Here is a 25,305-nt window from a genome sequence, read left to right as displayed (position 1 = left end):
CTTGGCCTCCGAAAGATAGGTCAGGTTCTTGTGATCGGTAAGAATGAGGACCGGAACCGCGGAACCCTCGAGCAGGTGCCTCCATTCCTTGAGAGCCAGAATGATTGCCAACAACTCCCTATCTCCAATCTGGTAGTTGCACTCAGCCGAGGAAAGCTTCCTGGAGTAGAACCCGCAGGGAAGTAGGGGTCCATCGGGCGACCGACGCTGAGACAGGAGAGCCCCTACTCCCGTCTCGGAAGCATCAACTTCGAGGACGAAGGGCAACCCAGGATTGGGATGCGAAAGAATCGGAGCCGAAGCAAAGGCAGCTTTCAGAGCCTCGAAAGCTATGATGGCCTCGGATGGCCACTCGTGAGGGTTACTCCCCTTCTTGGTTAGGTCAGAGAGAGGCTTTGCCAATGTGGAGAAGTTCCTGATGAACTTCCGATAGTAGTTGGCAAAACCCAGAAAGCGCTGAATGGGCCGAAGACCATTGGGACGAGGCCACTGCAGAACCGCCGCAACCTTCTGAGGGTCCATGGAAAATCCCTCCGCGGAAATTATGTAGCCCAAAAAGGCAACCTGGGATCGATGGAACTCGCACTTCTCGAGTTTACAAAAGAGTCCGTTCTCACGCAATCGTTGCAGCACCTGCTTGACATCCTGGACATGGGACTCCATGGAGGCAGAGTAAACCAAGATGTCATCCAGGTAAACCACAACGCACTGCTGCAACAAATCACGAAGGACATAGTTTATGAATTCCTGAAAAACCGCGGGCGCGTTACACAATCCGAAGGGCATCACCAGGTATTCGTAGTGCCCAGTTCTGGTGTTAAACGCGGTCTTCCACTCATCCCCCTGTCTGATCCGTACGAGGTTGTACGCTGCCCTAAGGTCGAGTTTGGTAAAGACTGTTGCTCCCTTAAGGCGGTCGAACAACTCAGAAATCAAAGGAATTGGATATGCATTTTTAATGATAATCCGATTGAGACCCCTATAATCGATGCAGGGCCTCAATTCCCCACCTTTCTTCTTTACGAAAAAAAAACCCGCTCCTGCTGGGGAAGTAGACTTACGAATGTGCCCCCGGGAAAGCGCATCCACAACGTACTCCTCCATGGCCTTATTCTCCGCAACCGAGAGAGGGTACACCCTGCCACGTGGAGGAGTGGCCCCGGGTTGCAAGGATATGGCGCAGTCGTAAGGACGATGCGGTGGTAAGGTACCAGCGCGTACCTTATCAAACACGTCCCGGTACTCCCCATAGTCGGTGGGCAACGCAGAGTCCGAGGAGGCACACAATACCTTAACCGGCCCCCGGATGCACCCGGCCCCACACTGTTTAGACCATGAGAGAATCTCGGCTGTTTGCCAATTGAAGGTTGGATTGTGCCTCTGGAGCCAGGGATACCCCAAAACCACCGAATAGTGTGGGGAAGAAATCACCTGAAAACAGGCCAACTCCCTGTGAACAGCCCCAATGGCTACCTCTATCGGCAAAGTCTCGTGGGTAACCTGCGGCGGTTGCAGGGGCCTACCATCTATTGCTTCGAGAACCAATGGGGCAGCACGAGCCTGCAGGGGAATGGAGTGCTGTGCAGCAAACGAGCTGTCCAAGAACAACCCACCGGCCCCAGAGTCTACCAACGCCTGGGCCGTCACCGAGCCCCCCGTCCAAGAAAGGACCACGGTGATCAGTGGCTTATCCTTGCGGAACGCCGGGGACGAGGAAACTCCACCTAAGATCTGTCCCCGACATGATCTCAGGTGCGAGCGTTTCCCGGACGGACCGGACAAGACTGCCGAAAGTGACCACCGAGGCCACAGTACAGGCAGCGAACCTCCTGACGCCGAGCGGCCCGCTTCCCCTCGGAAAGGCGAGCAAACCCCAGCTGCATGGGTTCCCCACCAGACAAGCTATCCCCAGGAGGCGTGGGAGGAGAGGGAGGAACGGGTGGGACAGAAAACGCAGGTGCCAGTCGATTGGAAGTCCTCCACAGGCGTTCCTTGAGTGAAGGCCTCTCCCTGAGCCTGGTGTCAATCAGGATCAGGAAAGAGATGAGCTCCTCCAACACCACAGGCAGTTCCTTAGCTGCAATCTCGTCCTTCAATGTGTCAGAAAGACCATGGGAAAACGCAGCCACCAGAGCCTCATTGTTCCAACCGACCTCTGCCGCCAGGGTACGAAACTCTATAGCGTACTCGGCCACGGTCCGTGAACCCTGATGCATGGTCATGAGCAGCTTGGCCGCCGAGGCGGAACGAGCCGGTACGTCCAATACCCTACGGAAGGCATCGACAAAACCGGAAAAATCTTGAATCACCGGGTCGTTCCTCTCCCATAAGGGATTTGCCCAGGCCAAGGCCTTGTCTGAGAGTAGTGAAATTAGGAACCCAACCTTTGACCTCTCAGACGGGAAGGCGTGGGGTATTAATTCAAAATAAATACCCACGTGGTTGAGGAACCCACGACACTGACTCGGCTCACCCCCAAAGCGCTGTGGAAGAGGGGCAGAACCAGTCATACCTCTGGGCGCCGCTGATGCAGCCGTCGAGGTGGTGGACGCAATAGGCGGAGAAGCAGCGGGAGAGACCACCGGAGCGACTACCGGCCTAATAGCACCAGGAGCAAGGTGTGCAGTGCGTGCAAGCAGAGTTTGCAACGCCTGAGCAAACTGATCCAACAGGTGATCCTGTTGATCGAGTCTGGCGACTAGCGTTGGGAGCGAAGGCGTGCCTGCACCGTCAGGGTTCATGGCACTTGTGTAATGTCTGGGCAGGAGCTGAGGAACGGACAGGCAGGCCTAACAATGTAACGCACTGGCTGACGACAACCACCACCCACAGACCGAAGTCCCTCAGGGCGCGGAGTCTAAGTCCCAGGCTGCCCTTCACCAGGGCCCCTGATGGTGGGGATGGACTTGACGCAGCCAGGAACCAGGTCGCGGCCCCCGAGACACCTCAGCTGCGGTAATGGCCGCCGCCAATGGCATGTAACTGGTGGAAGAGACAAAAGAGTAGTCAGACAAGCCGGGGTCAACAACAACAGGACAAAACGGTACAGGACAGCAGACGAGAATCACAGGTCACGAGCCGGGTTCAGCAACAGAGGGTCAGATCAAAGGAGAATACAAAGAATAGTCAAGTCACAAGCCGAATCAGAATACCAGGAGAGTCACAAGAGTCAGAACAGAGTAATAGCAACACAAAGATACAAGACACAAGTGCAAAGAGCATGTGCGGGCCACAGGCTTATATGTCATCAGCCACACCCTCTGGGGGATGGACCACAGAAACCTGAAGGCATAAAAGGATTCCCATCATGCACAGCAGAATCCAAGATGGACGCCAGCACATGGAGTAACATAACCTCAGGGAAAAGGTAGGACCTTGACAAGAGTGACCTGCCTCAACCTAAAGCATCTGAGGCAGAAGGAAACATTAGAAGGAGGAACTCTATGGCATTTTTTTCAAGGTTCTTCAAAAAAGGGAGGGTATAGTATTTTTTATATAAATATATGCTCAAAAGTTTGTGACACCTGACCACCACATATACGCTCATTGAACATCCCATTACAAAACCATGGGCATTATATCCCACCACTTTGCAGCTATAACAACCTCCACTCAGCCAGGGAAGGCTTTCTGCAAGATTTTGGAGCATTTCTGTGTATATTGATGTCCGTGCAGCCAAAAAAGAGGTCAGGTTCTGATGTTGGATGAGAATACCTGGCTCACAATCGGCATTCCAATTCATCTAAATGGTATTTAGTAGGGCTGTGGTTAGGGCTCAGAGCACACCACTCGAGTTCTTTCATATCAAACTCATCAAACCATATCTTTGTGCTCAGGAGCGCAGTCATGCTGGAATAGAAAAGAACCTTTCCGAAACTATTACCATAAAGTTGAAAGTGCACAATGGTCTTAAATATCTTTTTATGCTGTAGCATTAGTCACACCCTTCACTGGCAATAATATAGAGTTTGTAGAATATAGTGTATGTATAATATAGTGTATGTATGGTTTAGGTGTTTCTTAAAACAATGTGCCATGGCTGACTGCAATCATTTATGAATTTCAATGTGTGTCTATCCCAATAGAAAGTCTAAGTGCTGATTCACACATATATGTGGTGTGGCTTGACAGCTTCGGTTTAAATGCTGACTGTCCTTCTTTTACAGATTTCCCTCACTTCCCGTCTAGTAAAAACATTGACAGCAAGACAGGAAGTGAGGGCCAATCTCTGTAATGGAGCCCTGTTTAGCAGTACAAACCTGTCCATGTTTTTAATCCTTCCACACTCCATCCAAAACAAACAAAAAAAAGTTATGGCTTGACATACACCTGTAAGTGGTTGTAAAGGCTCAAGCTTCTGTGTGTGGCAGCACTGTACACCTTCTCCCAAGTCTCTAATTTCTCATTGGCTGAGACAGCAGCAGGAGCCATTGGCTCCTGCCGCTGTCAATCACACCAGTAAGCCAACGAGGAGACATGAGGACCGGGGGCAAAACCGCGGCTCCATGTATCTTGTGGACGCATAGAGCAGCGGCTCTGGGGCGAGCAGGCACCAGTGCCCCCAGAGCAAGCGGCTTGCTGTGGGGCAATGGTTGAAGAGGAGGAGACAGGAGCGCTGGTGGGGGACTCGAGAAGAGGATTGGGGCTGCTCTGTGCAAAACCTCTGCACACAGCAAGTGAGTATGACATATTTGCCATTTTAAGAGAAAAAAAAATCAGGAACCTTTACTATCACTTTAACAGATTTGTCAAGAAAATGTTAAAACTGGGATAATACACAATGCTGAATCATGCCTGTCTCCTCTGCACAACTGCATACAGACTTTCAATTAGAGAGAGATAGTGTGAAAACAAACAGCTTTTGCTGGTCTCCTTTTAATGATGCTCTGTGACAGCAATGCTATGGATGTTCCCAGTACTAACCTTCTGTATAAATTTGTTTAAATGATAATTCCTCTTTGATAGAAAAAAATATAGCAAATAAAAAAATACATCATATACATTTGCTACACGAGCCATATTGATGGAATGGAAAAATGGAATATGCATTACTATGTGTAAGAGGCAATGGATGGGTCAAGGAAAGTTTATACTTATTATAGGAAATTTTTGTTTCTGCAGATACTTACACAGTGGGTGCTGGTGATGCTCACGGAGCTGGAAATGAAGGTGAGACCCATGTTCATGCTGACCTGCAGGTATACCACCCTGACAAGACAACAGATACTAACATTAAAACTTAGAACCTTTATTTAACTAAGTTTTAAAGCAAGACCTCATGATAATATTTTACAATAGGAGAGGTTAAGTGGATAAAATACAAAGCCTGCCCGCTCATTTGCACAGTGACCGTTCCTTACACCCCAATAATAATACCCAAAAATTAATTTAAAACAAATAAGACAAATGTATCACAAGGCCTAATCACAGGATTTTAGTAAAGATCAGTATCCCAAAATTTTCAAGGAGACACTCAAGCACTGAACAGGAGTGCATTGTGGGATATGGATCCCCAGCCTTCTCAGAATCCTGTGAGAAGGTTTATTAATGTCACCCTTGCCTAGGCGAGTGCACTAGATTCTGGAGTCCAAGGTAAGTATTTTTAGCATTTAATTTCTAATGTTTTATTTATTACTTTCACTGTACATTTTTACATGGGATGGTGGAAGACTGCATCTTACACAAGTTCTTGCATTTTTACACAAGTTCTGCTTTAGACTGTGGTTACTAAGGGCCAACAAAAAAATATTTTGATCGATGGAGATTAGCCAACTAACCCTAGGGGGTCATGAAGGTTTTTTTTTTCCTGGTAAAAGTGACAGCAGTTATAGACAGGGTTTGTTCTGCCATCCTTTGAACTCAAGCTATATTGGTTTTTCGAACTTTTAAAGTGTTTTTTTAACCATATTGATCATGTTATGTTCCTGTGTATACTGAGATTCAACCTAAAGTCTTACAATCTCATGTACTGCTCCAACACTGTGGAACTCTATTTCTGTATGCGAGTTCCTCCCTTAACATATAAAAGTAAATAAATAACCCCCTTTGTTTCTACCCTCAGTCTAACCCTTTTCTCATTAAGCTACAGAAGGGAACATCCAACAAATCTTACGTGAGATAACTACACTATCCATATTGAACAGTCTCTGGTCTGCATCTATCTTGAGCCAGATCTAGATACTGGGATAAAAGACTATAAAGAAGCTAGCCAATGTGAAACTCAGAGGCACATAGACCTTACAGGTGAAGACTGACCTCTCAGAGCAGGTTCCCCATATTTATCTATATCCCTTTCCCTGTTTTTACCACCCCCCCCCCCCCCCCATACACACATGCACACATTCTTTTAGATAAGCATTGTTGTATATGGTACACCTTTTAACGTATAACTGATGTTTATGTAACCTTATAATTTTGAACAATGTAAATAAAGTATTATGGAATAGAAAAAAACCTAGCAGACTTTTTCAAGTCTATGGAATTTGGTAGACATTAAATTTACAGTAGTATTTTTACATCTTTATTATTTATACATAATAAATATATCTTATACGTGCTCTAACTCTCTGATGATCAGAATTCTTTGAATTTTATTCAAAGAATATACACATACACACACACCTAAGCTTTGCTTAGGACTGAGCTCTTGGCGGACGCTTTATTCCACGCTGCCAAAAAGGTACGCAGATAGAGCACTCTTTTAAAAAGTAGCAATAAATAACAAAGAAAATTTAAAAAGAAAAAAACCTCACCATTAGATCTTCAGTGCTTGAAGCTGCAGCTTTTAGCAACAGCCTAAGGGGGAATATAACCTAAACCACATCTCAGAGTCATAATACATGTGCATTCATCCAAGGTAAACAGGCAAACAGCTGAGGCGACCTAGAGGGAGCAGAGCAGCAGAAAGACCCAGGCCGGAGCAGTAGCATGATTAGGTAAACAGGTAGAGCTCATGGAGACACAGCAGACTCTGCAGTAGCCACAGAGCTGCAATATGAGAGAGATAAACAGCCTCTAGATAACGTAGTAGCTTCCTGTGTCACAGAGTGTCCCGGAAGCTCCATGGCAACCCAGGAAGTTCAGCGCCCGCCATCTTTGCACATGTACCACCTAGCCTGCTTTGCAGTCGGAACAAACACAGCCGCCATGAATGTGGGGATTACCAGCCCCAGATGCCCGACAGCCCTCAAACCTGCTGAGATATCAACCACAAGTGTCAGGAAGCCCACATATCTGCTGAGATATGGACTACAAGTGTCAGCCAGCCCAGAGACCTGAGATATGGACTACATGTGTCAGCCAGCCTACAAACATGCTGAGATATGGAGCACAAGTGTCAGCCAGCCCACAGACCTACTGAGATATGGACTACAAGTTTCAACCAGCCCACAGACCTGCTGAGATATGGACTAATGTACTGAGATATGGGACTACAAGCCAGCCAATCTCTACACAAATCACCCTGCCTTAGAAATTTTTAAAACATGCATAACTATCCCCCCACCAAGGAAACCCACTGCAGAGGGAGGTGTACAGCCCAAATGAGGGGTCTTCTTACCCAGGAGAGCCTGAACCTGGGAAGGCAATAGGAGACAGATTTTTCAAGGTGTCCGGAGCGAGGACGAAAAAAGAACGCTGAGTGAGGGGAGACAAAGCGGAGCTGAACTGTGGTTGGCTAACATGGTTGGTTGGCTGGCTGACCCCTCCATTCATACCAAGCCCTTCGGGTCTGGTATGGCTTTCGAGGGGAACCCCCACGCCAAAATTAAGAAAAAAATGGCGAAGGGTCCCCCCAAAGATCCATACCAGGCCCTTATCCGAGCATGCAGTCTGGCAGGTCAGAAAAGGGGGGGGGGCTGAGCGAGCACCTCCCCCCTCTTAACCATACCAGGCCATATGCCCTCAACATGGGGGGATGCTTTGGGGGGGTTCTCTCCCCCATCCCAAAGCATCTTGTCCCCATGTTGATGGGGACAAGGGCCTCTTCCCCACAACTCTGGCCTGTGGTTGTGGGGGCCTGCGGACAGGGGCTTATCAGAATCTGGAAGCCCCCTTTAGCAAGGGGGCCTGCATATCCCACCCCCCCATACAAATGAGTTTGGGGTACATGGTACTGCTACCCATTCACAAAAAAAAATGTGTAGTGTGAAAAAATACAGGAGACAGTCTTTCACAGGACCTTTATTAAAAGAAGAAAAATAAAAGAATGTCCCCTGAAGTAGAACATCAATCACTATGTCAGCCGCTGCTACACAAAAAAGAAAAGTCTCCACTCCCGATGCTGGCTCCCGGCCGTCTGACTGGTCCGCTGGCTTGACAGTTCTTAAATATGTAAGGTTGGGGGCACCCAGTGACATCACGTCTACTTCAGGGACATTCTTTTATTTTTCTTCTTTTAATAAAGGACTTGTCAAAGATTGTCTCCTGTCTTTTTTCACACTACACTTCTTTTTTGTTTCTTTGTGAATGGGTAGCGGTACCATGTACCCCATAATCATTCACATAGGGGGCAGGATCTGGGGGACCCTTGCTAAAGGGAGCTTCCAGATTCTGATAAGCCCCCTTCCCGCAGACCCCGACAACCACCGGCCAGGGTTGTGGGGAAGAGGCCTTTGTCCCCATTGACATGGGGACATGGTGCTTTTGGGGGGCGCTCGCTTGTCTCCCCCCCCTTTCCTGACCTGCCAGGCTGTATGCTCGGATAAGGGTCTGGTATGGATTTTGGGGGGGACTCCCACACCATTTCTTTGTAAATTTTGGTGTGGGGTTCCCCTAAAAATCCATACCAGACCCTAAGGGCTTGGTATGGATAGAGGGGGGACCCCACCCCATTTTTTTAATTGTTGGCAATTTTTTATTTTACATTCAGCTGTCAGTGGGGCACCCCGCTAACAGCTGAAACATTAACACATGGTTTTCACTACTAAAATATTGCATACTTGATAAAATAACTCAGTATTTTAGTAGCGTTTTTGGTGAATTCAAAAGTATTTTTTTTAATATGCTTGCGGTATCCTACCGCATACTCGGATGCAGTAAGATACCGCTTAGTGAATTGTGCCCAGTAAGCCTCTCACTGGGCCCCCGGGCAATGCCCAAATGGCCAGTCTGCCCCTGCTTTTTGGATTGATTTATTCTCAGCCTCATTTTCAGGATTTCACTGTTTTTTCTTCATCACACACAATCCTAATCAGGCTCTGACAATCGCTCAGCTAGTGGAGAGCCTTATTGGACTCATCACAGCCATTTAAACTAAAGGTGACATTTTCCTGGGGGTGAGCACAGTTTGTTACACAGGTTTTTCTGTGACATTATTTATATATTTGCTTTATATGTAATGACCAGCCGGGTATGCAGAAGTTGTCCTCCAATGGAGTGCCAATGAGAAACAAATTTGAATAGACACTTCAGAGTAGATTTTGCAGTGTTTTGAGTGATCTAGTGATAATTTTTTCATCAGTGTTGATGAAACATGGTTACACTTCTATGATCTGGAGACCAAACAAAAAGTCTTTGGAGCTATGGGTTGTCCACAGACAAAGAAATTCAAGACCCAAAAGTCAGCAGAAAATGCCATTGCCAATTTTTTGGGATAATTAAGGAATTGTGATGACCGACTATATGCAGAAGGGCCAAGCAGTGAATTCAGAAAACTATTCTAACTTGCTTTGCCGATTACAGGAGATGTTGAAAGAAAAATGGCAGTGGCTGCAGAAATGTTCTCTTTTTGCAGGACAGCACTCACAAGAAAGCTGGTAAGATGATGGATGTTTTGAAGAATTTGTAGTTTCAGACCATCCACCTTACTCACCAGATCATACTCCAGTATGACTATTTCCTGTTGGCAAACCTTCAAAGGAAATTGAAAGAGAGGATATTTTTTAAATGATTCAGAAGTGATAACAGCAGTGGAGCAGTATTCCATTGACCAGACACCAGGATTATTTTTGAAAGATTATGGAAACTGTGCCAATTGTGTTGAAATTCGGGATGAATATGTGGAATAGCATGTTCGTTTCATAGCTCTAGGTCATTCCCTTTTTGATCAGACTTAAGCACCTTTAAGCACCTCCTCGTCTACACAGTGTATTTTCAGCTCCGGATTTCTTAGTACGTGTTGTCTGTGCTGCTTAGGTCTTCAGCCTCCAGATTTCCTTGGAGCTGATGTGAAAGTCTCCGACCATGCAATGACTCTTGTATACTGTAGATACTCTCAGCTTTAGAAACAGAACTTTAAATATTATTTTAAGTCATTGGAAGAAGAAGAAAGATGGGACAGCCCTCTGCTTATACTGGGTTTCTGGAAGATCAGCATGGACACTCATCCTGTGCAGATCAGTAGCCATTGCAACCATTGTAAAACCTTTTGTTAATCCAAAATCATTTCTGCCTACAGATATGAATCAATACATACTGTCCAACTTCCTCGATAACTGGGGCAGGACAGAGCAGATATGTATCTTGTATGTCAGTTGGTTTTTCATCTGAAAGAAAGCAAAGAAGAAAACAATTATTTTCACTTTTGCAAAATGACCAGAAGAGAGATGTTGCTATCTAAAAATCATTTCCAAATTGTGATATGCTTTTCTTGTTTTATAGCTGTTGTCTGTCTATCCTGTTTTTTTGTGTTTAGCTTTTGTTGGATACCAGTGAATTGAGTCATTTTGGCTTTTATGTCTTTCAGGAATACCAGTAGCAATGCTTGTGCTCTTGAGTTCACAGCTCCTCCAACCTGCTGCTGGAATTACAATGGATTTACTTTCCTGGCCAGATTTTCTATATTTTTGACATTACAGAATTTCTGCAGGAGGAGAGGTACTTTGTTAGTGGTGGTAGAAAGGGAGAATAATTCAAGTGAAGCTAGACTCAATTTATAACCCAAAAAGTTGATAAGGAAGAAAAAAATGTTTTCATTGAAGAAGAAAACCTGCATTCTGGGCTTTCTTTCATGTCATGTGGCCAAATGCCAGGGCAGAGGTCGTGTTGTCTTTGCCTAAGGGGAGGATCGGCATTTAGATAGAGCTGTTAATTTGTCCCTTCTGCCTCAAAGTCAGAACTGCTCAATCCATAGGCAGGGACCTTGTGAACTGTGCTTGACATCTGATCATGTTCTTGAATGCCAGATAAAATCTGGGCTGCAATTTCTTTAAAAAAAAATTGTCAATGCTTTTACCATTTAGTACTTTAACAGACTAGGCAGTATAGGCAAGGGTTATAATTTGGGCATCGTTCTACTTTAGGAGTTATGTAAGTTGAGTGTATTTGGAAAAGAAAAGGTTGATATTCTCTGATCAGTAATCAGAGCCAAATGTTGATGGATTAGTTGGGTGGAGTAAGCCTAGGTCTACGGATGAATAAATTATTTGCAACTGGGAGATTTAACTGCTTGTTGACAGTTATCTCAGTATCACATTAAAGGATAAGTTCACCTTTTATACATAAAATATTTGTGTATTTATAATTAGTTATATTTATGCATTTATTAATTTTTGTTGCAGGAGCCTCTAAAGCAGGCATCACTAAATGGCGGACTGCGGTCCGTATCCGGACCCAGAAACATTCCTTTCCGGACCGCAGCCTCACCAAATAGTTGCCTGAATGTCCTCCCCCCGCTGCCCCTATTATCAAGGAAGGGGAGTGTGGGGAGGCGCAGCAGGTCTTTCCCTTTCATAACATTTCAGCACTCCCCTGTCAGTGGAGCGGTCCAAGCAATAATTTACCTACCTTTAACATGCAAAGTCCCACCCTATGTCCTGGCCTGCCATGCTGGCTGTCTTGTGAAAATAAGGTAGGATAGTGTGGGAAGGGGGAGAGGGGAGTGCTGCAATATTATGAAAGGGACAGGAATCTGTAATATGAGGGGGGGAGGGGGTCTGTTATTGGGAGGGGGGCCTGTGATGAGGGGGATCTGAGATGACGGGGGTCTCTGCTGAGGGGTCTGTCATGGATGAGGTCTGTGATGTGACAGTCTGTAAAGGAGCAGTGGGTGATAGGGGGGTTTGTAGTGGGATGTCAGTGATGGGGGGGGGGGGCTGTGATAGGGCGGTCTGTGATGGGGTGGTCTGTGAAGTAGAAGGGGGGGTTGGGGGAGGAACTGTGATGTGCACAGGAGGCCATGATGTGTAGGATCTGAGTCATAGCATCAACATGACACTCGGACCTCCGCCGGGGGAAAACCAGACTAATTATTTTTCTGTGAAGCCTTTCACTTACACCATGTAAAAGTCTCCAATGTATGGCAATCAACATATTTGAAACTGCTAGATCTTACCATCTTGAATGTCATGCCAGCAGCCCCAGCAGACTTAGAGCTGTCACTTACATGGCATTTTTTGCTCCTCCCCAGCAGTTATATAAAAGGTTATGTAGGGAGGTGAGAGGCCCAGACAATGGGAGGAGAGGGCTATGTCATGCTAGAACGTTATATAGACCGGTTATAGTTTACGTCTGGAGAAAAAGAGATTTAACCTCCAGATACAGAAAGGCTTCTTTAAAGTAAGAGCTGTGAAAATATGGAATAGACTCCCTCAAGAGTTGGTTATGGCCAGCTCAGTAGATTGTTTTAAAAAAACCTGGATTCTTTATTGGATACACAGAATATAACTGGATACTAATATGTACAGGTAAAGTTGATCCAGGGAATATCCGATTGCCTCTCGGGGGATCAGGAAGGGATTTTTCCCCTGCTGGAGCAAATCGGATCATGCTTTATTGTGGTTTTTTGCCTTCCTCTGGATCAACTGTGGGTATAGGATTGTGTGTATATATATGATTGCATATCATTTTTATTTCTCCCGTTCTATTGGTTGAACTGGATGGACTTGTGTCTTTTTTCAACCAGACTATTTATGTCTAAAGATGCCCATAAATGGATCGCGATCCACAATCGCCAGACTGACACCCTGCAACTTTTTTCTGTGGGGGTACATCAAGGACTGGGTGTGTATACCCCCGCCATGCAATGGGACCTGAACAACCTGAGCACATCCTGGCACAAGTCTAACACCTTGTTGAATCTATGCCAGGAAGAATTAAGGCAGTTCTGAAGGCAGAAAGGAGTCCAACCCGGTACTAGCAAGGTGTACCTGATAAAGTTGCCGGTGAGTATATATTTAGCCTATAAAATTTGAAGTATTTTTTAGATTATATTTATTGTTAACCTCACCCCCTATTCTACCCCATTCTCAGAAGTTATGATTTTCAAAATTTTCGACGTGTTTATGTATATAATTATTACATTTTTGGGTTTTATGTTCAAAAACTGTACCTTGTACTAGCCTAATTTTGGATACAGACATGAACATTTCATAGAAATGTCAATCCCTTTCATTAAAGGATAAGTTCACCTTTTAACCAAAAATCATAAATGCACATTTTTTTGCAGGTAAAAAAATGTGCATTTATTATTTTTGGTTTCAGGTGCCTGTAAAGAACTGCACCAGCGATCAGCAGATGCTGACAGGAAGACTCAATGAACACACCACAGCTTCATTGAGAACAACAGGCTGACAGCTGCTAAGGCTGTCGAGACTTGCAGTTCATTCATTCACAGTGAATGAATGAATGATGCGGCCGTGCAGGGCTCTGCTGTTTTTAAAATGTGACAGCTTGTACGGGGAACTTCTCCCTGTACTTCTGTCATAGGGAGGAAGGGGGGGCAGAGGGCAGCTGCTGTAAGATCGTGAACATGTTACATGTTCTACCCTGGAAACGGGTTGAACATGTAACATGCATTCAAAGGTGAACTTATCTTTTAAGATTTTGAAAGGTAATGAAAGGATACAAATCTATATCAGAGGAATGGGGGTAGATTGCCTGGATCCGTTTGGACATTTTTTTGTGATTTGAAGTTGGTTGAAAAGGGTTGAATTGCTACAAAGTGCTGTATATAAAGTTCAATCACCCAAATGGCAATCTGCATCTTGCTGCATGAATGAAAGGCTCCATTAATGATTGTGGATGAATGGACCTTTCATTCTGACACTGTACTGCCGAGCACAGAAATAGACAATGGTGTGCACAAAGATGCATTCCTGTGCCTTTCCCGGTCACCAATGTTTGCTCACCTCCGCTGCGTCAGAATGACAGCTCCATTTACCCATAGAGATGAATGAAGCACGCCATTCCTGCAGGAAATCCTGTCTAGCTTAGGAAATGCAGAGCATCACGTATCAAGAAGAATTACTAATACCAAAGATATTAACAAAAGTAAGCATTCAAAGCTGTCCATACTTATAGTTATGCTGTCATTGAGTTTGAAGCTGCAGAGCACTTGGTCAATGTTTCGGGCATGGTAGAATCCGTTTCCTTTTACCACCACCTGGAAAGACTCTGAAACGAGAGAACAAAAAAACGTGTAAACAGGCAACCTATTCAGTATATTAAACTATTTCCAAGGCCAATGTAAGGATTTCAGATATTAAAACGAAACTTTACTCTCTCAATCAATGTTGACTATTTTTAATCTTTTTAATCATTAGCAAATAGATAAGTATGTCATAATTACTTGTTTTGAACCCTTTTTAAGTGTTCGTGCATGGCAAGACCACCTAGAAAAGCTACAATTTCTGGGAAATTGTGTGAAGTGTTTTTGCCTCCACCAGTAGTCTACAACTGGAATGGGCGGAGTAACTGGGTGGAGTGGCTTGTCACTCTGCTGCCTGCTCACACACCTGGGTTCCTATGGCAACTCACTCTACAGCAAGGGCAGGGAAGAGCGGTTAAAAACAAACTGCTCCAACTTGCTCACTTCACTGGCGGTTGCCATATTCAAACGGTTTAAAAATTATAAATCCTACACCGAAGAGCTTTATATTGTGGGAATCATAAGACCCAGACCTACATTTTGATGCATATGTCTCTGAAATATTAAAAATGAAGGCACAGTCGCAGTTTAGAAATTGCCCTTCAAATTTGAGGTGGCTAGAGTGGAGTTTCAATGAATGTCAATGGGCGGCGTGAGTTGCAAACAAATGGTCATATTGTGAAAGCTATTGTGAGAGCTAAGGCCAGATGGATTCCAGGAAGTAAATGCTACATGAATCATCTGCCCTTACTCAAGATGGCCACAGACAGAAATGCTAGGTGGTGTTTTTTGCAATGTGATTTCTCAGCAAAATAAAGTATGGAGACATGGATATTGTGAAATAATTTAAAACATTTAATATTTTTTTTTTGTGGTGCTCAGATACAGTTTAGTACTTTATCCTTTTAACCCAAGGACTAGGCAAAAGGGGACATCTGTTATGAATAGTAGATTAATTATTTTACCAGCAGAAAGGAGTTCTCTACAGAAGTTGAAGTAGATGTATATCCTAACTGGAGGACATTTAATTTTTTTTAAAACTATGTATCATGAACAATTTATAAAAAACAAATGTTGCGCTATGTGTGAGCAAAAAATATTACACAAATACATATAGTAACTAATATGTACACAATGAAGTATTCAAAATCCACAAGTGATATTTATCACAGACCCCCGGAAGACGTCTGGTTATGATGAAACGTGTGGGGCGGAGCCTCCCTTTTGACATCATCAAGTTGTCCACCATCTTGGAGCATCTGTGTAACGATCGATGCTTTTATATCTTCAGCATTTTGTAAGTTTAATTCTGTCTGTCTAAATAACGTAGTTGTTTTACTGCACTATGAGAGGCACCTCTTTAATTTGCATGAGCCCATCTTGATTCCTAACACCGGAACAGCTTGGTGGTATCTGAGCGGAGCAGTGGGTCTCAGATAAAGCCCATGAACCTGGATGGAATAATACCTATACTGAGCATATTCAGACCCCCCTATAATTCAGGGGTCTGATGTTCTGGTAAGCCTCCGATTTGATAATATGGTGGTAGCTATTCACATTGGTGGTTTTTGATGGAATGAAGAGGGTTCACTACTGATTGCAAGATCCAGGGGACTGACTTTCACATATAAGGACTGTCAGTGTTTCACTTTACTTATGTGGATTCTGAGCATTTCTGTGATAAATTTCACTTATGGATTTTGAGCACTTCACTGTGTACATATTAGTTACTATTATATTTATTCACACTTAGCGCAACATTTATTTATTTTTTATATGTTGGTTGAGAGGGGATATCCTCTGGGTGTGTTTTGCAGCATTGTATAACGTGAGTGTGGGATATTTGCACAGTTTTATTTTGTTAAAAAAAAATTTTTATCATGAACATTTGCCATCTTTTAAAACATAAAATACGTTTTCCTTTTTACACATTATTGCATTTCAGTGCTGTTCATCTCTTCCAGCCTCTTTCATCTATGTGCTGTTTCAAAGCTCTTTTGGCTGTACTTCTCCTGCGGATCACAGGAGTGTAGTTCGTTCTGAACTCCCGTGACCTGTTTTTAGCTGACAGTGGGCTGAAGCCCGTTGTCAGCTGACATCACTCAGCCGGTCCAGGCCGGGGAAAGATCCTGAGTCTAAAGCTGGGATCCACCCCAGAGTCTGGAGTGGCACCTGGCTCAGCCCCTCAGCAAGCCACTGAGAGCCTGAGCCAACCCCTCACTGGGCGCATGCGTGCGTGGGGGGGGGGGGGAGAGGAGACTCAGCGGTCATGTGATTGCTGAATTGCTTGCTGAGATCTTAGACGTCAAACCAGCGGGGAATGGATGCAGCATCCACCCAGGTAAATGTGATTTGGGGGAAAACAAAAAACTCTCTTGAATGCACTAACTCCAGCATCATCTTCCCATCATTGCTCTGGATTAGCTTCCTGATAGTGACAGTAGTGGACTATTCCTGCACACTGTGTGTCACCGTAGCCATTTGTAATATCCACTAGGGGTGCATGTGGCAGGGTGACAACACAGGTGCACATTTGTGAGACAGCTGGAACTCCATAGCTCTAGCTAAGCTCAGCAAGAGAAAGAGAGAGCACACCGAGTGTGTGTGTGTGTGTATATATATATGTATGTATATATATATATATATATATATATATATATATATATATATATGTATCACTTTTGAACAGCCAGGATTAGCCTCTAGGGGGCACACAATTGTAATGTTGAGCCCATCCTGCAAACAGCAGTGCACAGGGGGATTGAGGGGCCAACAGTTTTTGGTGGTTTTAGAGGAGACCCCCCTCCCCAAGTTAGATACGGATTGCATTTTTAAAAGAGTAAAGATTAGTTTTAAAAAATCATCCCCCTTTCTTTTTCTTTCAAGGTTATTTTTAGATTGTAAGTACGAAATGTTGGAATTACCACCATCTGGACTTATTAAGCAGTCCAAGACATCAAAGAGCTGGGCTTTCTGCTATGACTAGACGTAGTATAGCCAAAACAATTCAGACTCATTTATACTATTTTTAAATAAAATCTCATACAACAGGTATGAATTAAAGTAGAACTAAGGGCAAACATTTTTTTTTTCATTTGGATAGAGTAAGAGGGCGATTTTTGTCATCAACCATTGAGAAGATTTCCCTTCACTTCCTGACCCTTAGCCAAAAGAGGAGGAGAGAGAAAGTCCCTCCACAGTAAGGCAATCCCTTGTTATCAGGATCACTAAAATGGTTGTCCCCATTGGAATATTTCCTCTCTATTCCTGTTCTGTGACAACCAAAAATGTGTGAATTTCTTTCACTTTGAGTGATAACGGTAAACAAAACAGTTATAGAGGGTAAATCTCTCTAATGGGGACACAGACAGCAATGAAAACCTAGTACAAAAAGGGGGGGGGGAGGGACAAAGGAAATCCGGGGAGTGTACCACAGTTCAATGTAAAGTGAATGTGTGTGTATAGAATTATGCCTCTAGAATTATCTGGTAGGAAGCTGCCTAAAACATACAAATAGAAAAAACAAAGAAAAAGAAAATAGGCAACACACCTAAAAGGCTAACCTCAAAAACACGTTTATTCCTGGAAAACATACAAAGTAAAAATACATTGCATCAGGGACCTGGATATCACTCCTGACCATGAGAACCTAACCTTGGGGGGGGACCTCCCACAGTGAACATTCTATCTATGGTACCAAAGAGTGTCCAAAGTGCCTCAGTATATACACAGCACCCGCACCTCCCCTGAAAGCCAACCCACCTCCCCAACACCACAACCACCTCTCAACAATCCCCCAAGAAATGCCTCCCAAGGTACCCCAACACTCCTCCCACAGTGACCCTCCCAGACCCACCCACCCCCCTCACAGAAAGGAAAGAAGCGAGCTGAGGTGTGACACTTGCCCACTATGGCCCCTCTACCCCCCAGACCTTGCTAGATCTGATATCCCATCTACCAACACACTATATGGACAAGACAATTAAAATAATCCTATGAATAATGATTAACTGCAGTCAAATGGCCAACCTCAATACCATGTAACAATGTCATGAAATAAACTGGTCAAGACCTGAAAGCATGAACGGCTACAGCCTCTAAAGTCCAGCCTGAACAATCAGGTCAATCGTGCACTGAAAAAAGATTTTAAACATAGTATGGCCAATCCAAAGGAAAAAAGAAAAGTATCTGTAATGATGTCCAGCAGGATTTATCCACTATAATAATGTCCATGAGTATGCACTGTATCAGATAATCCACATGGAGTTTGAATAGTAGAAACAGGAACATGACCAGGCATTTGCGGACCACAGCACCCTGCAAAGGTAAGACTCCAAGATAAAATCCAATCAATATGTGGATCGTGAGGACATGGGTGATGACACAGCCAGCGGAACTAGATGAAAAGATGTATTACGAGTACCTGCCTCAGCAACCTCGATGTGTGTAACAGGTCCAGCCTGTGCAAGCCTGCACAGCTGATACAACCTAGACAGCAACACCAGGTCACCAGGAAGGCATCCAGTTGCTCTTGGGCCTTGTGAGTACATACATCCCTGGTGCCTAGGGAGTGAGCTGCAGGTTTAGCAAATGGAATACTGGTTGGTGTTCCGAAGAGCTTTGTCCATCTGCCTACTACTACTTAAGGGGACACTGCTGTGGAGCTCTAGAGAAGTTACTGCTACTACGTGTTGCTGTGGCCTTAAGCCGAGGATCAGATAAAGTCATGTACATGGTTCCTAATTTGGAGTATCCCACTCATCTTCCTCATCACTATCCCCATTCTTCAAAAATAAAAACAACAAAAATACCACACCCCTAGACTGATTATTGGAAAAACTAATGAATGAGCCTATGTGCCTTACTGTGGGGCAAGGTATTTTGGGACGTCTTGAACAGTATTCCTGCGGCTCCTACAGGAGTAGCGCTACACCAAAAACCTACAAGAGCCAGAGTAGCCAATCAAAAAAATCTAAGCCAAAAACCATCAGAGAAATACTTAACTTGCTTATGGAGATCAAATGGGCATGACCTGACTGATAAATCATTTTGTGTAGCCCTGGAAGGCAGCCCCTTTTAAGGAGCAGGATTTGCAGAGCAAGGTCATTGTCACCACTACAGCTCGCCTCTTCCTCCCTGCCAGGCCACAGGGAAGAGGGGAGAGAAGAGGAATTAGACTGGTCACATCAGGGGGCAAGGAAGTTAAAGTGGTTGTAAAGGCTGAAGGTTTTATACCTTCATGCAAACCTTCTGTGTGCAGCAGTGCCCCCAGACCCCTTAATACTTACCTGAGCCTCATTGCAAACCAGCTGTGCCAGGTCTCTGCCACCTCATTGGCTGAGATAGCAAGCAGGAACCATTGGCTCCCACTGCTGTCATACACAACCAGTCAGCCAATGAGGAGAGAGCAGGGGTGGGGCAAAGCTGCAGCTCTGTGTGTGAATGGACACATGGAGCAATGTATGCCCGCATAGCAAGATGCTTGCTGTGGGGGTACCCGACATGAGGGAGGGGCCAAGAGCCTGCGGGGGACCCGAGAGGCGCCGGATCGAGGCTGCTCTGTGCAAAACCACTGCACATAGTAGGTAAGTATAGCATGTTTGTTGTTTTCCACAAAGAAAAATGAACATTTAGAATTGCTGTAAGCCTTATCCCCAAGCCATGGAGAGTGAGTAGTGGGACCTAGGGTCGAGAAGAAGGAGCTACCCAGAGCCCACATACAGAGTAACTGTGAAATCCACAGACCACAAGCAAGTAAAATATGTACACTGCAGAGCAGAGAATATCCAAATAGGCCCAGACCATCAGTGGACCCATTAACTGCCAGGGATGTGCCAGGAGAGAGGAGGGGAAAGGTGCAGCCTCTATTTAGCCATTTTGTGCACATAGCCACCAGGAACATTGCAGCCTACCTCTAATCCACCCACATTCAGCTGGGACGGTACACCCTACACCTCATCTGCCTTAATTCAGCTTTCAGAAGCAGTCATCAGAGGACGGGCTGCATCTGAAAGACATTTGTCGGACATCAGGGCGGTGAGCAGATGTTTGGCCATCCTCTTGTGTGTTGAACTTTTCCTACACTTGCTGAGACACTACTGTGGTTGGCCTTTAGTGGAACACACAAACCTTTTTTTGTCACTTATTGAGACACTTTGGGGTTGATTTACTAAAGGCAAATAGGCTGTGCATTGCAAGTGCCCTGAAAGTGCAGTTGCTCTTGATCTGAAGAGAACATGGAAAGGAACAAGGAAACAAAAAAAAAACAGCATTTTTGCTTCCTTATGATTGGATGAAAGAAATCAGCAGAGAGCTTCACCTCATATTAGAGCTTCCCGTTGGTTATAAAGCAACTGCACTTGCAGTGCACAGTGTATTTACCTTTAGTAAATCAACCCCCTTTATGAAGATCTCCTTGCCTTTATGGATTACAGATACCTTTTGAAGGTTGAGTGCTCTATGATAGATTTACCTATTGGCTAGTGGTTACCAAGAGTCTGCAGACTGCAGTTAGGCCCAAGTAGTTACTTCTTCTCTCTCACCACAGATTAGGGATATTTGTTGCATTGATTTTGTTGTTCTCCATGCACCCAGCGTGTCTTAGGCAAGGTCTTTCAATGTCAGCAAAGAGAACTAACACCAGTCTAATTGTACTCATTGTATTGAGTTATATCACTGACACTGAATTGTTGCTTTTACCTGTTTATCCAATCCTTTATGCAAGACTTATTTCTGCTATAATAATGCCTTATTATATCATTATTGGTATGTTGGAGTATTGTCCAGTTAAAGGGTGGGTCATCAATGGCAGGAGAACCTAGCATTTCCAGTAGCTTTAATTCTATATAGTTGAACTTGTAAATGGCATGTTTTCCACACAATGCATACAGGCAGTTAATCAATCCTAATTAGGCAATTCTAGCTCCTGGTTTAGAAATTAGACTTCCTATGTCATCTACCTCCAGTCTCATCATTGGAAAGTAAATCACTAGGGTTGCACCAATACCATTTTTTTAATTTACGAGTACTGATACTTGTATTTAAGTATTCGCCGATACAGATTGCCAATACCTTTGTGCTCTGATACCTAAAACCGACTCCTTTGTGGTACGATTTTAGTCTATACAAAATGATTGGGCTCAAATCGCACTGCAAAGAATTGCATGTGATCTGAACAGGAATGTAATGCCGTTTCCCTGTGGGTGTGGTGCAATTTTCACCATATAAAATTAAAGGCTCATAGCGCACTGCAAATCACACTACACTCGCAGGGAAACCACATATAATTTGGATAGGAATTGCACCGCATTCCTGTTCAAATCACATGCGATTCTTTGCAGTGCGATTTGAGCCCATTCATTTTGTATGCGCTCAGATCACACCGCAAAAGGTATCGGTTTCAGGTATCTGAGTATTTGCACGAGTACTCGTGCAAATGCTTAGTATCGGTACCGATATCCGCATCAGTGCAACTCTATAAATCACTATAACCTTTTCTGTCCAGTGACCAGGTAGCTGACCCAGGAAGAAATTCATATTAAACCAAACTGATATTCCTAACTAGCAAGATGTACAGTAAGGAACAGAAGTATTTGAACACCCTGCGATTTTGCAAGTTCTCCCACTTAGAAATCATTGAGGGGTCTGAAATTCACATTGTAGGTGCATTCCCACTCCGAGAGACAGAATTGAAAAAAAAATTTCAGGAAATCACATTGTATGATTTTTAAAGAATTTATTTGTCTTGCACTGTTGAACATAAGTATTTGAACACCTGAGAAAATCAGTGTTAATATTTGGTACAGAAGCCTTTGTTTGCAATTACAGAGGTCAAATGTTTCCTGTAGTTCTTGACCAGGTTTGCACACACTGCAACAGGGATTTTGGCCCACTCCTCCATACAGATCTCCTCTAGATCTGTCAGGTTTCGGGGCTGTCGCTGAGCAACATGGAGTTTCAGCTCCCTCCAAAGATGTTCTATTGGATTTAGGTCTGGAGACTGGCTAGTCCACTCCAGAACCTTGACATGCTTCTTACGGAGCCACTCCTTGGTTATCCTGGCTGTGTGCTTCGGGGCGTTGTCATGTTGGAAGACCCAGCCACGACCCATCTTCAATGCTCTGACTGAGGGAAGGAGGTTGTTGCTCAAAATCTCACAATAAATGGCCCCATTCATCCTCTCCTTAATACAGTGCAGTCCTCCTGTCCCCTTCGCAGAAAAGCACCCCCAAAGCATGATGTTATCACCCCCATGCTTCACAGTAGGGATGGTGTTCTTGGGAGTAAACTCATCCTTTTTCCTCCAAACATGACGAGTGAAGTTTAGACCAAAAAGTTCTACTTTGGTCTCATCTGACCACATGACTTTCTCCCATGCCTCCTCTGGATTATCCAGATGGTCATTGGCAAACTTCAGACGGCCTGGACATGTGATGACTTGAGCAGGGGAACCTTCCGTGCAATGCATGATTTGAAACCATGACAGCGTAGTGCTCTACCAAGTAAATACAAAATGCAGTTTTTAAATGATGATTTCATTTATTAAGGGAAAAAGCTGTCCATATTTGCCGGGCCCTATGTGAAAAATGAATTGCCCCCCTAAACCTAATAGCTGGTTGTGCCACCCTTGGCGGCAACAACTGCATCCAAGCTTTTACGATAACTGGCATGGAGTCTTTTACATCGCTGAAGAGGAATGCTGGACCACTTTTCTTTGCAGAATTGTTTTAATTCAGCAACATTGGAGGGTTTTCGAGCATGAACAGCCTGTTTAAGGTCATACCACAGCATCACAATTTAAGTCTAGCATTTCACTAGGCTGCTCCAAAACCTTAATTTTGTTTTGTTTTTTTTCAAGCCATTCAGAGGTGGACTTCCTGGTGTGTTTCAGATCATTGTCCTGCTGCATAACCCAAATGCGCTTGAGCTTGAGATCACAAGCTGATGGCCGAACATTCTCCCATTATTTGGTAGAGCGCAAAATTCATGGTTCCATCAATAATGGTAAGTCATCCAGGTCCTGAAGCTGCAAAGCAGCTCATACCATCACACCACCACCACCATGTTTGACTGTTCGTAGGATGTTCTTTTTATGAAATGCTGTGTTCGTTTTATGCCAGATGTAACGGGATACACACCTAAAAAGTTCTTCTAAAAAGTTCAACTTTTATCTCATCAGTCCACAGAATATTTGCCCAAAAGTCTTGGGGGTAATCAAGATGTGTTTTGGCAAATGTGAGACGAGCCTTTGTGTTCTTTTTGGTCAGCAGTGGCTTTAGCCTTGGAAATCTCCCATGAATGCCATTTTTGGCCAGTCTCTTTCTTATTGTTGAATCATGAACACTCAGTGAAGCCTGTAGTTCTTTAGATGTTGTCCCTGGTTCTTTTATGACCACCCACATTAATTGTTGTAGTGCTCTTGGAGTAATTTTGGTAGGCCGGCCACTCCTGGGAAGGTTCACTACGGTTCCAAGTTTAATCCATTTGTGAATAATGGCTCTCATCATGGTTCGCTGTAGTCACAAAGCCTTAGAAATGGCTTTGTAATCCTTTCCAGACTGATACATGGCAATTACTTTGTTTCTCATCTGTTCTAGAATTTCTTTAGATTGCGGCATGATGTGCTGCTTTGGGAGATTTTAGTGTACTTCACTTTGTTAGACAGCTTCTATTTAAGTGATTTCTTGATTCAACAGATCTGACAGTAATCAGGATTGGGTGTGGCAAGTGAAATTGAATCGGCTTTCCAAAAAATGTGGTTACTTACAGGTCATTCAAGATTTAGCAAGGTTACTTTTTCACATAGGACCAGGCAGGTTTGGACAGCTTTTTTCCCTTAATAAATGAAATTGTTTTAAAAAGAGCATTTTGTATTATTTGTATTTTGTGTTATCTTTGTGTAATATTTGTTTGATGATCTGAAACATTTAAGTGTGACAAAAAAGAAAAAAAACAAAGGGACAAATATTTTTTCGCTGTGTAAAAAAAGTGAAAACCATTAAAGATGAACACCGGGAAAACAACAGGTAGTTTGTATCTAAATTTCGATATCAATTTGCTATAGCACAAGTCAAATATTTGACACTGCTGAGAATATAGATCAGCCGTTCTCAACCTGGGGTTCCTCTAGAAGTTACTAGGAGTTGCTTGAGCTGTGATTGACTGACCTCTTATTTGATGGTGTCTGCACAGTTTCAGGGCTAATGCCACTTGACCTCATCAGCAAGTGAACTCGACAATCTTTCCATGATTGTCTTGAGTTGGACCAAGCCAAGTGTCAAAGAATATACAAATCCATCTTGCAAAGACATCACAAAAATGTCTGCTATCACAGCACAACCGAACCTCAAAGTAGATCATGTTTTCTACATCACTTCCCATTTAAGTACTTCTCCCTAGAAAAACAACACTTTCAAGGGCATTTGACAAGCTTTGTTGATGCTTTTTCAATGCTTCAAAAACTCATCAATGCTCTAGGTACGTTAATGAGCATTGCTTCATTCTTCATAATCAACACAAATGTGAATGACCCCCAAGGGCGGCATTCTGACCACCACTGTAAGGGCTCGTTTACCATTGCAGTTAAGGGGTGGAAAACCCCACCATTGAGCTATGTTTTACTGTTGCTCAACCGCTTCCCTGTTGCCGCAGAGGGCAGGGGTGTACATATGCCATGTCCGCAGTGCTTTGCTTCGCTTCATGGCTGCTGAACGAGAACCATTGGAGTGAATGGGGCTGTGCTGGAACTCTGTGTGGTCTTAGTGTTGTTGCTTAGTATTTAGGGGTTAAAACATCATATTGCTGTTTGAAGAGTGCTCAAAACACAGATCGCACATCAAACAGCAAAGCAAGTGTAAATGGGGCCTGAGGAGCATTCTTTCCACTGACCACCAATATAAGTGCCATTGACCCCCCATGAATTGGTTTTAGCAGGTGTTCCTTAGGAACTGAAAACTATGTCAAGTGTTCCTCGGGGCGAGGGGGTAAATGGTTCAGAAAGG

The 25,305-nt window shown here is 44.1% G+C and overlaps 1 protein-coding gene across 1 annotated transcript in view; it reads right to left on the bottom strand.

Annotated features, from left to right (window-relative positions):
• The window catches only part of ANTXRL (ANTXR like), a 244,058-nt gene that overhangs the window by 54,782 nt on the left and 163,971 nt on the right, over window positions 1-25,305 (bottom strand). Inside the window, exons 10-12 of the mRNA XM_089687558.1 lie at window positions 14,233-14,331; window positions 10,415-10,484; window positions 5,130-5,208 (exon numbers count right to left, since the gene is read on the bottom strand). Of these exons, the coding sequence (XP_089543684.1) occupies window positions 5,130-5,208; window positions 10,415-10,484; window positions 14,233-14,331 (248 nt within the window). The remainder of the gene's footprint in view (window positions 1-5,129; window positions 5,209-10,414; window positions 10,485-14,232; window positions 14,332-25,305) is intronic.

Source organism: Staurois parvus, unplaced genomic scaffold (assembly GCF_062004578.1).
Source record: "Staurois parvus isolate SC_StPar_1 unplaced genomic scaffold, SC_StPar_1.0 ptg000430l, whole genome shotgun sequence".
NCBI lineage: Eukaryota > Metazoa > Chordata > Amphibia > Anura > Ranidae > Staurois > Staurois parvus.
Note: the sequence above shows the minus strand (reverse complement) of the source record. Positions and strands in the feature narration are given on the sequence as shown.